This window comes from Dermacentor silvarum, chromosome 10 (genome assembly GCF_013339745.2).
Source record: "Dermacentor silvarum isolate Dsil-2018 chromosome 10, BIME_Dsil_1.4, whole genome shotgun sequence".
Classification (NCBI taxonomy): Eukaryota; Metazoa; Arthropoda; class Arachnida; order Ixodida; family Ixodidae; genus Dermacentor; species Dermacentor silvarum.
The window spans coordinates 80,158,357-80,177,446 of NC_051163.1; the positions used below are offsets into that span (position 1 = coordinate 80,158,357).

A 19,090-nucleotide genomic window follows, 5' to 3' on the forward strand; every position below is an offset into this window, starting at 1 on the left:
CGGTTGCAAGCTAGGAGGGGGAAGACGATGTAGAAGTTCGCTTTTATATCATTCAGATAGTAAACGGTTGTACTTTCGGAAACATTCCAAGCTGCAAAATGACCTATAGGGGCCCAACACATTAAGATTTTCAATCGTAATTGCATTTTGCCATCAGCTATGCCCCTTCGCTAATTATTTGTTCAGCATTAGGATTGGCAGGAATTTTTCCCACGAGAAATCGTAGCGCAAGAACTTTTTATAATACAAGCGCAGCTTAAGTGAGCACAACAATCTGTGAAAATGACGTCCCCAAAGCTGATGGGCCGCACTTGGCACGCGTCTGCATGACTCGTTTCAGCGATGCATGGCTTGAGCTTCCGTACCAGCGGTCGGAGGGTGCTACGGCTACTAGACCGTCATTGCCAGCAGGTGGCGAAACTCGACACCGTCTCTGGGTTCGTGCTCTTCCTAGCCAAATTCAACGTTGCACTGCTGGCAGTGTTTAGCGGACTCTGGATCATTAAGGTAAGACAGCATTCAGTGAGTTTGAATCCAAACTTAGCGACACTCTTCTCACAGTTCGAGTGCCTTATCAAGCGCATGACTTACTGATTTGAAAAAAAAATCGCTGGCTGTTTCGTAATCGAGTGTAGATGTAAGCATGACGGCTACCGGCAAAGCAGACTGGTTGGAGATTATACGGAACGGCCACCGAATCGCGGCGTCCGCAACTTGTCGCACACGTGAACTCTTTTAGATCTGCGTAAATATGCTTCGTGTGCGCTGCCGGAGTGCTTTCGCAGATTACACACGCACGCACTCTAATTCTCGTGAAGGTTCATTCCAAGTAAACTGCCTCATCCAGCGTGGTTTATGTACTGCGGTTGCAAGCTAGGAGGGGGAAGACGATGTAGAAGTTCGCCTTTATATCATTCAGATAGTAAACGGTTGTACTTTCGGAAACATTCCAGAGAGAGAGAGAGAGAGAAAATTATTTAATGAAAGGCAGGGAGGTTAACCAGGACTGAGCCCGGTTGGCTACCCTACGCTGGGGGAAGGAAAAAGGGGAGAGAGAGATTAAGAGAAGAATCGGTCACTCAGTCCTGTAGTTTTTAAAAATCGCAGCAGCGCTTTTGTGGCCTTTTGCAGCTGTGATATTCGAGGCCATGGTCCCAAGATCTTGCTCAAAGTGAACGGTCTTCTATCTAGCCTATTGAGAACGTTGCAGAGGTCATGTCTTTCGTTTTGAAAAGATGGACAGTAGCATAGTAGGTGTTCTATAGTCTCATCGACACCGCAGGCATTACACTCGGCGCTATCAGCCATTCCAATCAAACACGTGTAAGCATTGGTGAATGCAACACCCAAGCGTAAGCGGCACAGCATTGTTTCCTCATTTCGAGGAAGTCCAGGCAACAGCCGCAGCTGCATAGATGGGTCGAGAGAATGCAACCAATGTTGGGCGAATTCAGTTGTATGCCACATCTCCAATGTCATAGTTTGCGCCAGCTTGCTTAGGTGTTGGGCTGCGTCAGTCCTCGATAAAGGTACAGAAACAATATTTGCTCCTTCGTGTGCTTTCCTAGCAGCTTCGTCGGCGATGTCGTTGCCGGTGATACCGCAATGACTCGGCAGCCACTGAAACACGACGTCGTGTCCATTTGCGATCGTATGGTGGTGCATTTCTCGTATCTCCGAGACGAGTTGTTCGCAGGACCCGCGACGGAGAGCTGACAAAAGACATTGTAGGGCCGCCTTTGAATCACATAATATTACCCACCGATTAGCCGGTTGGTTGTTAATATAATCAATGGCACCTCGGAGGGCAACAAGTTCCGAAGCGGTCGATGATGTCACGTGAGACGTCTTGTATGTGATGCTCATTGATCGTGATGGTATAACCACTGCGCCGGTGGAGCTGGTCTGAGTGGAAGAGCCATCCGTATATATGTGGATTCGGTCAGAGTAGAGAGAGTGCAAGCAATCGAGAGCTGCTTGCTTCAAGGCCAAAGTGGGCAGGTCCGTCTTTTTTCTTATTCCTGGAACGTAAAGGCGCACTTCAGGTTGTTTTAAACACCACAACGCTGACGGTGAACGTGTCGAGGGTGTGAACCCCGATGGTAGGGAGGCACTATGAATGCTGACCACGTTGGAGAATGACGCCCGTGGTCGTCGTTCTGGCAGGGAGGCAAGAGAGCCTCCCTGTGCATGATGGTGCGCACGTGTCTTCGCGAGAACCCGCGCCCATCTCCGCTAGTCTTATCTTGAGTTCTAGAATTTCCTTTTCGATTTTGTGCTGTTGTTCACGCTCTACGCGTGCTCGTTCATGCTCCTTCTCTTTCTCTTGTCGAGTGTACTCGAAGAATGTCATCGCCTCATCCTTAGACATATTCAAATCCTTTGCTATTGCCGCCAAACGCTCCCACTCCATCTTTGCTACTGCCGAGTATCGGTGACTGGGCTAAGATAGAATCCGGGAACGGATCCTGGCAGGCTCGCCAATTGTGATGTGTTTTGTTGTCACCGATCTCGGAGGCGTGCGGGTGTTAGACGAGATGGAGAAGGAAGACGGATGGCGACACAGCAAACAGATTTTTTAATGACACGCACACTCAAAACCAAAACTAAAAATCAAGCACACTGCGGGAAGAAAGACTAATAAAGATACAAACTAATGTACAAAGCCTAATATACAAAACGTTCTACTTGGCGCCTATGCGCGTCCGTGGCGGCTAACTCTTCCGAGTCAGGCAACCCTGTCTTATTTCTGCGACGCTACAAATAAGAGTCACCTTGCTGCGTTCGTCGTTGCACGTTTGTCCGAGTCCGAGGCTCGTCGGTCCCTTTTCTCTAGCAGTGGGTGTACTCGTTGATGCTATAGTCGTTTTTGTCTTGTTGTCGGCGCGTCGTCTCTTTACCAGTAGGGAGTTCGCCTGTACTTGGTCGGTGATGAGCTCGTCAGCAATGGTGCTCGCCGTAGCTTAGGCCTACCTGCCTAGGCCTAGCGTCGGGACGCGTCGCTACTTCTTCAAGAGTGCCGACGTGGCGTCCTGAGGAGAATCAATCGTGCCGGTCTGCCGCAGAAGGGGGAGCCTCTCTGGGGTGCCTGGTCCTGCCGTGAGAAGCTGCAGCTCGTCCAGGAGCCTCGCCCGAACTTGCCGAGGTCGACGGCCACGCCTTGGACGGCCAACGTCACGGACTCGGCCAGACCCCCAAGTCTCCCGTCGCCAGTGCGGTGCTGGCGATGCGACCTTCCTGGCCCGGAACCACGTCGATTTCTTTTGCAGCTTGGAAACATTCCAAGCTGCAAAATGACCTATAGGGGCCCAACTCATTAAGATTTTCAATCGTAATTGCATTTTGCCATCAGCTATGCCCCTTCGCTAATTATTTGTTCAGCATTAGGATTGACAGGAATTTTTCCTACGAGAAATCATAGCGCAAGAACTTTTTATAATACAAGCGAACATGCACTAGCCACATTCTTAAAATGGGCGTAGTGCATGTTCGCAATGGTACACCCCACCCCACTATACCGCAGCACGTCATAGTGTGCACTGGTCCATATAAACGCGGCCCTGCTAGAAGAAGAAAACCGGCTCAATATAGCTCATAATTTACGCTGACTCTACTATTTTCCTAGGCAAAGTACTATAGATAGATATTGTTAGAAAATACACAATACACAACACAACGTAATATTTTCATGTGAACGAAGGGATTGCCAAAAAAATATTTTAGTCATGACGCCAGCCGTTTCTCTTTCGACAGCAAAATACGGGCGCTATAGCCCAAACTATTCTAGTCTGCTTCTGTCCCCTTTCTGCCATTAGCAGTCTGCGTTTGGTAGAAAATTTTTTGAGCTACTTCCACTACGCGAATTTATGGAAACGCTAAAGCTTGCCGCCCTATATGACACGCACACACCGACTATGCATGATAAGGCTCAAGAAAAGAAAACAGATTGTTTCAAGTTCTCCACGTTTTTTGTCATTAGTCTTCCGTTAGTGGTAAAAAAATTTCGCATTGCACCTATTTAATCTGTCTGTCACGTGAAGTCGCAAAACTGCGAAAACACGAAGTCGTACTGACCTTTACGCACTACAGTTGGATTATTCGCCGTACAAAACGGGATTTTTCTCGGAATAGCCGGGGACTACCCCGTTGTGAAAGGAGTGGAAGATGGTTGCCGGTATATGGCACTGAATGAATTCGGGGTTTTGCGTGCCAAGCTAGGATTTGATTATGAGACAGGCTGTGGTAGGGGACTCCGGAATAATTTTGACCATCGGGCGATCTTTAACGCACCCCCACTGCGCATGGCTTTGGCAAAGGCTACTCGCGGAGCTGCTAGGGAGAATGAATTTGTCTGCGAAGCATAAAGTTTTTTTCGTGGCAGTGTAGCGTGCTCGAGCCCTTTCAGCACGTTTACGACATCGCTCTGCAAACTTACTTCGCAGAGCAGCATTTCTGCCACCCGCCGCAATTGTCGACCAGCCACCGCAATTTAAAAGGGAGAGTGAACCTATCGCACAGTTCGGCACCACGATCCTTACTCGGTTATCTGCTTTCTCTACGGTAGTTCGGTCCCACTGAAGCACTCATGACGTTTACGTGCTCCTCACCTCTTATAAGTGAATTAGATAAGAAATATAATTTTCATAAGCGTTCGTCAGGTCTCTCGGAAATTTGAGTACCGCAGTTTTCTATACGTGACACAAAAAATAGTTGCTGCTCCTGTAAAAAAAAAAAAAGAAGAAAGTGATTGCACTGCGTTTTCACAACACTCCTACACTGGCCCCGACACGAAGAGCTCAAGCGAGAAATCATCATCAGCCTATGTTTATGTCCACTGCAGGATGAAGGCCTCTCCCTGCGATCTCCAATTACCCATGTCTTGTCCTAGCTGATTCCAACTTGTGCCTGAAAATTTCCTAACTTCATCACCCCACCTAGTTTTCTGCCGTCCTCGACCACGCTTCGTTTCTCTCGGTATCCATTCTGTATCTCTAATGGTCCACCGGTTATCCATCCTACGTATTACATGGCCTACTCAGCTCTATTTTTTCCTCTTAATGTCAACTAGAATATCGGCCATCCTTGTTTGCTCTCTGATCCACACCGCTCTCTTCCTGTCTCTTAACGTTAGGCCTAACATTTTCGTTCCTTCGCTCCTTGTGCGGTCATTAACTTGTTCTCGAGCTTCTTTGTTAACCTTCAAGTTTCTGCCCGATATGTTAGCACCGGTAGAATTCAATGGTTGTACACTTTTCATTTCAACGACAGTGGTAAGCTCCCAGTAAGGATTTGGTAATGCCGACAGTAAGCACTTCAACCCAATTTTATTCTTTTGTGAATTACTTTCTCATGATCAGGGTCTCCTGTGAGTAACCCACTTAGATAAACATACTTGTTTACCGACTCTAGAGGATGACTGGCGATCCTCAATTTTGTTCCCTTACCAGGCTATTCAACATTACCTTTGTCGTCTGAATATTTATCTTCAACCCCAGTCTTACACTTTCTCGGTTAAGGTCGTCAACTATTTGTTGTAACTGCAATATTCCTGATATTTGCCATTGATCCTGACTCCTAAGCCTCGCCATTCCAAGAGCTTGAATACTTCTTCTAAGCATGCAGTAAATAACATGGGAGAGCTTGTGTCTCCTAGCCTGACCCCTTGCTGGATAGGTAATTTTCTACTTTTTTTTGTGGAGAAACAAGGTTGCTGTGCAATCCCTGTAGATAATTGCCAATATATTCACGTCTGCATCCTGTACTCCTCGGTTACGTAATACCTCTATGACTGCTGGTATCTCTACTGAATCAAATGCTTTTTCATGATATATGACAGCCATATAGAGAGGTTGATTGTACTCCGCAGATTTCTCTATTACCTGGTTGATGACATGGATATGATCCATCGTAGAATATCCCTTCCCGAAGCCAGCCTGTTCTCTTGGCTGGCTGAAGTCAAGCGTTGCCCTGATTCTATTTGAAGTTACCTTGTGAATATTTCATACAACACTGAAAGCACCCTAATCGGTCTATAATTCTTCAATTCTTTAACATCTCCCTTCTTATGGATGAGTATAATGTTGGCGTTCTTCCAGCTTTATGGTTCACTTGAAGTCGTGAGACATTGCGCATAAAGGGCTGCAAGCTTTTCAAGCATAATATCTCCTCCTCCTTTGAATAAATCGACTGTTAGTCCATCTTCTCCAGCAGCTTTTCCCCTGGCCATGTCTTGCAAGGCCCTTCTAACTTCGTCGCTAGTTATAGAAGGAGCCTCTGTATGCTGTTCACCACTACTCCGAATTAAAGTAGCTTGGCTGCTCTGGGAACAGCACAGGTCAGTACAGAATCATTCCGCTTTTTTACTATGTCATCAAAATTGCTGATATTACCCTTCTTGTCTTTCAGTGCATACATCTTGCCTTGACCTATACCAAGTTTTCTTCTCACTGATTTCATGCTGCGTCCATGTTTTACTGCTTCCTCAATTTTTCGACGTTATAACTTCAAATATCCCCTACATTCTTCTTGTTCATCAGTTTTGAAAGTTCTGTGAATTTTATCTGATCTCTCGAGTTTGACACTTTCATGTTTTGTCGTTTCTTTATTAGGTTCTTTTTTTACTTGGGAGAGCTTACCTACTGGTTGCCTATGGTGCCTTATCACCCGTTTCAATTGCTGGTTCTGAGATCAGCCTAGTTACGGTTTGATTCATTACCTCTATGTTGTTTTCATCTTCCTCTTCTGAAGCTGCATAGTTTGCGAGCACCAGCTTTAATTGGTCTGCTTTTACCCTTACTGTGTCTAGGTTGGCCTCTTTCTTCTTCAAAATTTTTATTCTTTGTCTCTTCAAAGTGAGAGAAATATGAGAAATACACTGTTGCAAACATTTTAGCTTGTGACATGCGCGTGTGCGAATCTTCTAGCTGCAACCATTCGAACAGTTGCAATGCCATTCCTTTTCTTTTATTTGTTCCACATTTGGCAGTAGCAGGAACCGCATAAAACTCCCTAACCTGTGATTGTTTTCACAAAGCATTGAGCTTACAATGCCACATTACCAACTCAGGCATAATATAAATGCGTGGCATTCATGATGGAATACATCAGCAGCAGTTTGTTGGCACTTAAGAGGACTTGTTACTGTTTGGTGTACGTTTTCTGATTGTTAAAAACAATGATTGCTGTTTTATCTCTGCTATTCTGTGCACGGCCACTGATAGATCACCTACATGTTAGATCATACACCAATCACAAGCTGAACGCGTCACACATAGCTTTTGCACTGCCAGGGTTACTTTAAGATCTGAGATGCGCTGTGAACGTTCACTTCTCCGAGTCTGTTGTTTAATTAGGACGGCGTTTTCGAAATACAATAACCCTGAACACCAGAACAAGCAGGACGGGGCTGGGTCCGTGCGCCTGCCCAACAGTTCTTGCAGAATTCGACATCCTTCGTATCCACAGAATCCCGGGAGCACAAGCACAGTCACAAAAAGGGGGGGGGGGGGGGGGACAAATTATGGTGGATAAGAAAAACCGCAGCTTATACGGGGGTTTCATGTACTTATCCTTCAGGTGCATGTGTTAGAAATATCAAGGCGTTTAGCATGAGCAGTGCCAATTGACGTCTTCTTTTCTATTTTTTTTTGTCTTCAGGAAAACCAGACGACGGTGTATGTGTGGGCTCCTTTGATTGCAGCTGGCTGCGTAGCATACTATATAGCTGATTCCTGCATATCGCTTTATGAGGTGAGCAGTGTGGATAAAACATTGGTGCATGTGTCATTGGCTGCCGAGTGCATTGACAGCACAGCTTCCCAATGTTATTTGTGGCACTGTAGTCCTTATGCAGTAACCTGTCTTTGAAATACGTAGCATTGCTATGCAAATACATACTACTCCATGGTAACAATACGTCTGGAATATATTCACTAGAAAGCTGCCTCTTTAATACGGCCGTGTTTATCTTATTAACTGATAAATAGTGAATATATCGTTACAGATAGTTTGTACATGTACCAAAGGAAGTAATAATTCGCATCTCAAGTGTTCCTAATTGCAATTGTATCGTGTATTTATTTCATTTGCAAATACTACCATATTGCATAGCAAGATGTAGCAGGAGTGAGTAGAGATTTATAAGCAAACATAGCACATAGAATACACATTGCGCTACTGCATACGTAGCAAGAACAAAGAGCAATAACAGTATTACATGAAAATACTTTAAAAATTGATCAAGAGGCAAGTAATGCACACAACTTTCCAGATTATTTCACTGCTCAATAACGCTTAACAAGAAAGAGAACTTATTACAATGTATAGAGAGGAATAATATTTAATGGGTGGGTGCGTCGAGTACGTGGTGCAAGACGGTAGCTTTTATGGCAAAAGTTCCATGAACTATCTTACAAAGCAAAATAATGCACTAAATATTGTGTCTGTAGGCTAGGTTACGAAGTGACACATCATTTGTGAAGGATGGAGGTGATAAATGGCCGTCATGTCTTCGAAATATGAATGTAATGGCATTGTTATAGACTCTCGAGTCTTTTAATGTCGCAAGCATGATGAGACAACCACAGAGCCGAGGCGTATTTAAGTAGGAGCCTTACTATGCTTTTATAAGCAACTAACGTGCTTCATTTGGTGCGCCTTTGAAGTGGCGTATTAAGTAACCTAGTTTTTACTGAGCTTTTGCACATAATATTTCTACATGTGTATGCTACTTTACATTCGGCGAGAAAGTTAGCCCTAAGTTTCCGAACTCATTATCGATATATAAATACTACAATTATCCTCGTAGGTGTGTTCTAGGGGTACAATCCCATTAAGAAAAGTAATTTTAAAGTGTTTGTAAAGTTTATACCCATTACTATTTTTCATTTCAGTCGCAAAAGAGAGAAAATGCCTCATTTAAGTTTTCTTGATCATTGCGACTTGGGACATAGAGTGATGCTCGCAGTGGTCGACATATAACTTTTTTTTACCCGAATAGTTTCCAATAGCTTGAACGAGATCGGTAATATTGCTGCATCCCGTCCGTCCTGTACAAATCCTCCGCTCACACTCCTCACGAACGCGAACCTAATTGACGTAGACGTGAATGGTGTTCCATTGAAGGCATTGGTTGATACTGGAGCCCAAGTGTCCATAATGAGCGCTAATATTTGTCGTCGCCTCAAAAAAGTTCTTACGCCTGCCATCACTCGGGCCGTACGCGTCGCCAATGGCGCCACTGTTGCCGTCAGTGGTATGTGCACTGCGCGCGTAGGAATTGCTGGCCGCAACGTTCCAGTCCTGTTCACCGTGCTGACCAGTTGCCCTCACGACCTCATCTTCGGGCTCGACTTTCTGACGACGCATTCTGCCCTCATCGACTGTTCCACCGGTACGCTGTGCCTCGAGCTTCCTCTTGTTCCCGACGTTCGCCCCGAACAACCGAACACCCTCTGCACTACAGCGTTTGTTCGGTTACCTCCAAAAGCCCTCACCTTCGTCGAATTGGCCTCGACGGCAACCGTGCCTGATGGCGACTATGTCGTCGCCCCTATTCGTGACGTCCTCCTGGCGCGCGACGTCTCTGTGCCACACTCCGTCGTTACCCTTGCCGCTAATGGGATGTGTCTCCCCGTCATCAATTTTGGCTTGACGAAGCAAGTGCTACCTGAAGGCATAGTGGTGGCCACGCTCCGGTCTGTGACAGACGACCACGTCACTACTTTTGCAGCCGACGCGTCTTCAGATCCTCCTGTTTACCCACAGGATGCCTTGAACCTCGACGGCCCATTACGTCCCATGGTCGCTCCGGACCTCGCCCCTGACCAAGCAGCCGCCCTATATCGCCTTTTGTTGTCCTATCGCGACATATTTGACACTGAAAATCGCCCACTTGGTCAGACGTCCCTTGTTCATCATCGGATAAACACTGGTGATGCTGTTCCCACTCACCGCCGACCGTATCGATATAAACAATGAATAAGAATGAGCCCAGTACTAAGCTCTGGAGGACTCCTGAGGTTACATTGATGTGAGATATCTGTTTGGGATTGAAAGCTACACATTGAGTGCTTCAGTGCAAATAATCAGTTAGCCAGTCTAGGAGTTTAACATCAGTAATAAATGATCTGAGCTTAAGAAGACGCTTGTTGTGACGTTTTGTGGTAAATACCTTTGAACAATTTATAAAGATGGTATCCACTTTTGCACGCATATTTTGCACCGGAGCAAGGGGGTGGGTGAATTCAATTAATTGGAATGTGGTGCAAAAACCAGCAAGAAATCCGTGTGGTGCATTCGATTGCGTTCGGTCAAGTATTTGATAATATATTTGCAAATCATGTGCTCTAAAAGTTAGGACCAGCTAGAAAACAAGGAAATTTGCCTGTAATTGCATGCTAAAAGTTTGCCGTTGTCTTTGTCAACTAGAATCACTTGGGCATACGATAAAATTTTGGGAAAAGTGGCTGGTTCAAATGATTTCTTGAAAAGCATAGTAAGGTAGCAAGAGCTCCATTCGCAATATCGTTTTAAAAACACGTGAGGTATCTTGTCTGATGCGGCACATTTTGTCGTATCGAATTTTAAAACAACGTTGTTTACATCTGCAGTAGTAATTTCTATGCCCTGGAAGGATGGCAATCCTGTATTCACGGAAAAAGCGGGGGTAATGCGCCATCAGAAGTAAAAACTGACATTTCATGTCATTTCATTTTATTTCCCATCTTACAGTACAAATGGGGGGGGGGGGGTTGTAGAAAAACAAAAAGCTGCGCCAGGAAAGCTTGACGAGTCTACAAACCTAATGTTCAGCAGGGGGGCAGTACTGGAACTTGTACAATTTTATAACTTAAATAAGTACACGAAGGAATCACTAAAGAATACGCAAAACAGCAATATGTACACATAAACGAACGTAAGCCATGTTATTTAAATACATACTATCAAGTTCTTCGCGCGAACAGGAAAACAAACCAAAATTAATGACAGCATAGCCATTGAGAAGAGACGGACGAGCATAGTGAAGGCCTTTTTTTCCAAGATTAAGTCGAGGTATCGGTACTATCCATTCGTCGCCATGCCTTGTTGGATAGCCTAATACCTTTTTCCTTAGTTCTGCTAATTTCCTGAGGTTGGCTATATTATTCGTAATGTCCGATTTGAAGATGAAGCTAAGACGAGATTTATAAAGGTTATGTACTTTAATCACTCTAGACTGACTAAATAAAGCTGTACGGCTATTAAATGATTCAGATGTCATTGAAGGATCATAGGTAAAAACCATTATTATTAAAGGAAAAGGGCGACGGTCACCAAGAATTCTAGCTTTCCAAAACTTAGTTGGGTTGTCGTTGATAAACATAACAAACGTTTTGTCTCGGTCACATTAGTCTTTATAGTAGCTGAAAGGGTTTTAAGCAAGGAAATGACATCACGAGGGGCAGAAAGTTGGCTCAGTGAATTCTCTTGATACTTCGTATGAGCTGAATAATTTTTCTTGTATACCAAGTCTTCTTGGGATTACGCTTTACGCATTTGTTTGGGGCAAACTGAGAAACTCAATTGCGAATAATGGTACAAATCCTTATGAGCTGCGCATGAACGTTAGAAAAATAGCTACAAGGTAAAAAGCTGTCCAATGATAATTCAAGCATATCGCCAATGGAGGGTTCATCAGCTCGAGAAAAGTCACAAACAGATTTGTAATTATGTTGCTCAGGATGAAGTGCTGCATTCCATTTGACGATAACTGCTTTATGGTCAGACAGACCCTGAACAACTTGACAGCCATAACCATTTTCCAGTGGGTGCGCATTTATGAACACGAGGCCTAAGATGGAACCTTCATGGATAACGGTGCTGACCACTTGCGTTATGTCTAAAGATTGGCACATTGCTTTACCACGACCATTTGAACACAGTGATAACCATTCCATACCAGATGTATTAAAGTCATTGTAATTTTAACTGGGATTCATGGCGCTAAAACGACACAAGGACGAGGAAGAACACGGGACGAGCGCTAACTTTCAACAATTTCTTTATTGCAATTGGTAAGCATATATATACTCACTGGGAAAGGCACTGCAAAAGACGCACTGAAGGAAAGAAGAAAAGGAAAAAACAGTCAAGTAGCTACTATGCCAAAAGTGCAAGCTCTTGGCAAAGTGCAGTGCCTTTCCCAGTGAGTATATATATGCTTACCAACTGCAATAAAGCAATTGTTGAAAGTTAGCGCTCGTCCCGTGTTCTTCCTCGTCCTTGTGTCGTTTTAGCGCCATGAATCTCAGTTAAAGTTACAATGACCTACCAACACGCCCAAACTTCTTACCTGCTAAAGTGTATTAAAGTCGCCAGAAATAATCATTTTACAACTGAGTTCTAAGAATTACTTCTAAGAAATTGTCTTTAGTGTTTGCGTCTCGGTTAAGTGCGCCGATGGCCATGACAAACCCATGTAGCCGGGCCTTACATCAGATTGATTCTAGATTCGTAAGTTTTCTTACGTTACTGTACTCAATGACACTTTTTATTAAAAGTGCTACGCCGCTACCTCGACTAGAAATTCTGTTTTTTATTAAAACAGTATTACAGAGTGGCAGGGATTCAGCATCCAGAATCGATTTATTCAACCAAGTTTCCATTGGACAAATGAGGGATGAATTAATAGATTGAGCGACACAGTGAAAGGGTTTTATCTTGTTTAATAGGCTACACACAATATTACTTAGTAACCATAAACTTGCTTCTGTGGAAAGTCACGCCTTACGTTTATTAACGCCATTCTGTGCTTCGCTCACACTGCAGCGCACATTTGTCAACCAACAGAGAATCAAACTGCAGCTTTACGTTTCTGGCGCCTCTTCGTATGCAAGCAGACACTGTCCTCAGTACCCTTCCATATATGCCTCTCGTGGGCACTAAAATGTTCATTGACATATATCTTCCTTCCTTTCAGCTTATCTGCATTAAAGATGATCGCAACTTTGCATCTGTGACCTTAAAGCTTACGTATAAGCGGACATGGCTCAACATTTTTATGCGTGTATATCCTGAGACATCTTTCTATAAGGTCGCATTTGATTTAAATTTTAGAAGTAATTATCCTTGATACTGACCCAAGTAGTACTTCAGCAGATTCAGACGGTTGTTGTGGGAGACCGCAGATAATCACATTGTTCTTACGTGACCTGTTCTCTAAAATATCGATTTGAGTATCGAGTTTGCTAACAATGTTTTTAAGATCTGCAACTGTTTTCTCAACCTGTTCGATGCGCGACGTCACATTGACGACAGTAGAGGTAGTATTTCCCAGTTAGACAAGCCTTTCTTCGAAAGAAGCACATTTGATGAATTTGGCTAACTTGAGGCTGACCAGAAAGTAGGTCAAACACTAAGGTTTAATTTTCCCGATAAGTGGTTAGTCCCTACATTTCCAAGCAACAATAATATTTGCTTCAACATGTCTATCACACAAGACGATACAGACAGAGGGTCTGGCAGTAGCAATATAAATCAATCATCGCTTCAATAGCAGTATGAAGTGACCTTTTACACTACCTGTAAAATAGAGCAAGCAAGATTTAGCCAGCTGTACGCCATGCCGCTGTTGGACCCAATGAAGAGCAGGCAGTCAGCAGGTGGCATTACACACTGTCCTAATGTTGCAGATGTCGCTTCGTTCCCAGCCTGTGCGCAGCTGAAGCATGTTGAAAACGTAGCACGTCCTTCTGCTGTGTCATAGTGGTAACGTAACGACAGAAGAAGGACTTCACTATAGCACGACAAAGCCGATGAATGCGCCAGGAACGGAATGGACAGGCAGGTCTGCGTCGGAACACAATCCTGGTGATAATGCTCAACGGTACATGCGTCAATCTGCAAGACAAAGCAGGCTGTACACCAGCTGTACGCCATGCCGCTGCCGAACCAACTCTAAAACACAAATTTGTATAAACTGGTCTTTTGGTTGCCGCAGCACTGACGGTGCAATTTCGTCGACAATAATTTACGAACGGGCATGTCTTGAAGAAAAAGAGCTGCATTCATATTTCGCACGTTTTAAAAAATTGCTTTACAAGCTTTTCCATCATACCTTTTAGAGTAGAGAAACGAGAAAATTGGCTGAATCGTGCTTTAGTTGCAACAGATATTGGGTGCATATGGTGGCTGAAGTGACAGAACTGAACAGTGTTTTTCTCTTTTGTGACTAAAAGAAGCGCATAGTTCGCAGCGCTAAGTTTAGGTGCCCGTTTAACGAAGCAAAGAATTTCCAAGAAAGTAAAAAGAAAGTTCGGGGGTTTCCGAAGTGCATCTGCTTAAAGTTATTACCGACAATATGCAACCAGAATTGACTCTGAACACTTAAGCATGTCGTTAATGCAGATTCTAATTCTTGTAATCGTGTGCCATACTAAGTGAAAGCAATTTTCTTTTCTCTCAGTGGTTAATTTTGAAGTAACTAAATAGGAGCATGAAGGTCCCTTCATCACAAGAACTGAAACCTTCGGATGTAGATAACAATTAATGCCACTTCGAAAGCCCGTTATACCAATATCCACGTGGTTGCTTCATTTTTGTTATTCGCTATGAGTCACTAATACTGCATTTGCACGATTCTAACGCACACCTTTTCGATTAAAATGTGCATTCATATTTGTATGCGCCCCCGTTACGATCGCAACTAATCATAACTAATTCTACTCAAAATCGAAAACGAAACCGATTCCTACTAAGAAAGAGTTCAATGCAAGGTAGCCAGCCACACTGCCATCGAGCGTGTCGTCTCAAGAAAGCGACGCTCGGAGACATCGCAACGAGGGTGCAGGGTGCGTGGAATGCCCTCCCGCAGACGATGGTTGCGTGAGACTTCAAGAAGTGTGGCATTTCTAATGCATTAAACGAAACTGAAGATGACATTCTGTGGTCAGTAGACGGCGAAACGGAGGTGTTGTCCCACTTCGATCGTGACTAGCCGCTGAGATTCAGCTGCGGGCATGTCTCTGTGCCTTTGTATGTTCCATAAGATCGTCTCAACACGATACGCGTCGACTCTGGTTTCGTTGCTTGATGTGCGCGGTTGAATCGGCAGCAAGTTATTTTTTTAATGTTTGGGCGGTAATATAACTGCGCGTTACAATCGGTGGCGTGGTAGAATCATGCAAATAGGGTAATTGGCACGCAGTGCACAATGCAGTTGAGGAACTTGCAGAATGAGCCGCTCTTCATTCAGCGATGTCTAAGAGCCATGCTTAGGCTGATGTCCATGGTCCATGGCGTGTTTTAGAGGAATGCAAAGGATGGGGATATACGGCTATTTTCTTGTCTGAAAATTTTCTGAAATTTCAACTATACTAGTAAATCATGTACAAATCGGCTTCTATCACAACAAAAGAAATGTATTTTACCTGCCACTTCTGCAATCAACATCCGAAATAATGCATTTGCTATGATACCTATATGGGGCCTTCCAATGCCATAGCTGTGGCTGAGTTGAGTTACTCTTGCGTGCTATTTATGATTACGTTCACTGGGGCTTCCCATACGCAACGCAGATCAGCGGCGGCTGAGGAGCCTAATGGCGGGGCTGCAAAGTAATTCAATTGGAAAACAACACATGAGCAATCATGGAAGCCTAACGTTTTTCATTGTACCGGTAGATTCGTCGTAGTAGGCTTCGCTATAACTGCGTTTAGAATACCTATATAATTGAGGCATTCGGCCGAGGAACATATGGAATCGTTCGTTCTACAGGTGATTTTGTAGTGTATGCGTTCGCAGTAAACGCACCCGGCTCTATTTCAGGCCAGTTGGTAAGCCGTCAGTTGATAATATATTGGCCAAAACTTATTGCATACCGTGCCCGCTCAATCAAGTAACCATAGGTGAAACACAACGTGGTCAAAGGTCAGCGTAAAGCAAACGTGCCGATGCCCACAGTCTCCATGAAGAGCATACGAAGAGAACCCGTTACATGTGGTGCGTTTATAATGGCACTTGTGTTCTCAGTGTTGCAAGAGTATAATCTGATTTATAAGTAAGATAAACCAAGAGGTACTTTCAATCACTCGCAGGTGGCGGTGGATACGCTGTTCCTCTGCTTCAGCGAGGACTGTGAGAAAAACAATGGAGTGACAAAACCATATTTTGTCACAGATTCTTTGAGGGTAAGCAGAACAAAAGTGTGTGGAAAATTACTTGTACTGTCTTCAATGAACGGCTGCAGAAAGTTAAATTATAAATTCATGACACACGTGAAAGAGAGTTTTTGCTTACGCCAGCTGCCTAGAGTGGACAGATAAAGTTGACATAAATGTGGAATAGGTAGATCTTTATGTGTGAGCTTGTATATTGATGGTGAGATACTATTTACCACGCTTCACAAGAATTCGGGTTGTCGACGCAAACAAGTGTTGGCAGCAGAATCGCACAGCAAATAAAAATAATTCAGTGCCATAGAGAGAGGTAAATGAGCTTTGAATGAATATTGGGTATATGGAGGTTTAACGCAATTGCTGGATGCCATGTGAAACGACGCTTCAGTGAAGCAGGTTATGCAGCTGGGCGCGATGCATGCGTGTCTCAAGTTTTATTGTATGGTACATACATGTAATCCCAAGCTATATTGATGTTAGTGCATCGCACATGCCTTAAAATTATTATTGTGCAATGCTTACAATTATGGCCTGCACCATTCATAGGCTAGGCCGAAATGCAAACATCAAATTAGGAAGCTGCAGAGTTGCTGTACTAGTTCATGCAGCGAAATCACGAGAACGGAATCTGTGCATGACGCTTATCGAAGGGAACATTCGTGATGAGAGGTTTATGTAGAGATAAGTACAACACAAATTCTAATGCATTTACGCATCTATATACCGCTTATGTTGTAGACATACACACATTCTGGAAGACTGCTCGACAAAATGTGTTACACACTGGAACTTGCATAATGGTCCCAAAATGGATAGCCCAATAGGAGAAATAATAAAAAAATTGAACAGGTCATCGACTTTTATGCTCTGTTTTGTCAGCAGGTATATGCGCTTTAGAGATAGTTGTATGATCTGTCAGTATATGCGCAGATTTTTCTCAAGATCTACTGCCTTACTAGGCAGAGGAGAGTTACGCTCACTAGGAATACGTTGCGGTGAAAATCTTGTGCAACCTACTCAAATGTTCTAGATATTTTATATATAATTAGCGTGCGCGAACAGCTCTTTTGGTGAAGACTGTCCGGGGAGGGAGAGGAAGTTTGAGAAAGCAAGTAAAATTAGGTGCATAAAGACGCTCCTCCGCAAGAGCTAGGTATATTGTAATAAAGAGGAGAGAGTTGTTTTTTTCGGTTGTATAGCCCGTCCTTCCTTTATTCGTTGGTGCTAACTTTCCGGGCCGAGGACTGTGCATACCCTGTTTGTTCTTATTGCGCCGGTACTGGGTCAAGGCTGTCTATTGCTACACAATGTAGAACACGTTGGTTCGCTTTGCAGCGTAACGCCTCAAACTGCAATCTGTAGATTTGTGTGGTCCACCCGGATCAGAACTCGTCATGACAAATGAAAAAGAAACACAAAACGGAAAGGCTAGTAACCTTTTTGGCGCGACGCACCACTGTAAGCCATGAAAAAAAAAAGAAAACAAGTGGTAAAGGAGACGAAAGCTTTGCTTGAAATTCCGAAGGTGTTAGCCCATGATGGACGGGCGCTGTTTGTCTCACCCTTTGTTCGGTGTTACGTAAAAAGCTATTGTACAACGTAGTTCCCGCACACTTGCTATACATATACCTGATTGACAAGTAATATGATGATAACGTTCAATGTACTTCACGCACATTGCTATAAATATACTTGATTTAGAAGTAATATGATGATAACGCGCTAGATCGAACTGAGACATTGAACACAGAAAGAACCCGAAGGCATTAGCTACACTTCTATTTTATTTCATGACATTGTAACACTTTTTGCTAATCATGTGCACTTAATTGGTGCAAAGTTACCTGAAAGGCTGTGCTCTTGAGTGTTCAAATGCCATATGTTAGGAGGTTAGTGGGCACATCAGATATAATTAAGGTGCTTCGCGTTCTAGTTGCTCTTTAAGTGGCAATGAGTGTTTAATAACTATATAACCCAGGTAATTAAATCAATCGACATCAAAGCGACCGTGCGTGAATGAGGCTAGTAAAAACAAGCAGTACACTGCGCCTGCGCACGTCTTTACACTTTGTGTTAGCTAAACTCTCTGTACCTTCTAGATTCAATAGAGCAATCCAATACTTACATAACTGGGAGACTAGCTGCATCAAAATTTTCATTTGTATACTTCCATTGAACCAATTGTATGAACGCTCCCGTATTTGATATGACAGCTAATTTATTTTCTCAAGAATTGTCATATGATTTAGTACACTGGTTGCCATCTGTGTCAGGTACTTTCTTGTGCTTGAATATGAATTTTATGCGTTTACTGCACAAAACGGGGGCCTGACAGCTGCTAGTCAATAACGATGGAGTCAAATCTGTGCAAGAAATACTTACGAAACAACTTTCGTAGAAGGTTTCCTGTGCGATTTCGCATGATAACCCAAGTTTGATTCTTTCTTTTGACTGCAATGCAGGCCTTCATGCATGACAGCAAGAACGAACTTCCGGACATTGGAAGCACGAGAGTGACGTCATAGGACTATGGTACACGCTCACATGGATCAATGCACAGAGTGTAAAAAAAAGACATATTTTTATTAAAGTGCCACGCATTGATGGCGGCCTGGTACATACCATTGGAGTCAAAGTTGTTTTAAGGGCTCCCCATAACTACTATCTGTGAATTACGCTAATGAAAAACTCATATGCCGTATAAGTTGCACCGAACATGTCAAAATGGTTGACGCAATTGAATGGGTGGCCGTATTACACCCCCAAATAGTATAGAGTTCTTCGAAAGCTGTTTCCACAAAAAATACCAGCTTCCCCAGAAAAACTAGCACCACTTCCTCGTAACCACCTGTTTTCACCTTTGTACACCTATGTACATACATGCCTCATGTGATATCCCGAACGGGGTCTTTTAGACTAATCAAATGAATTCACAA

At 43.7% G+C, this 19,090-nt stretch overlaps 1 protein-coding gene across 1 annotated transcript in view; it reads left to right on the forward strand.

The window, feature by feature from the left end:
• LOC119431660 (choline transporter-like protein 1) overlaps positions 1-18,757 on the forward strand; it is a 39,012-nt gene extending 20,255 nt beyond the window's left edge. The window contains exons 12-15 of the mRNA XM_037699138.2: positions 341-507; positions 7,657-7,749; positions 16,074-16,166; positions 18,617-18,757. Coding sequence (XP_037555066.1) covers positions 341-507; positions 7,657-7,749; positions 16,074-16,166; positions 18,617-18,679 — 416 coding nt within the window. The 3' untranslated portion in view covers positions 18,680-18,757. The remainder of the gene's footprint in view (positions 1-340; positions 508-7,656; positions 7,750-16,073; positions 16,167-18,616) is intronic.
• Positions 18,758-19,090: the final 333 nt, after the last annotated feature.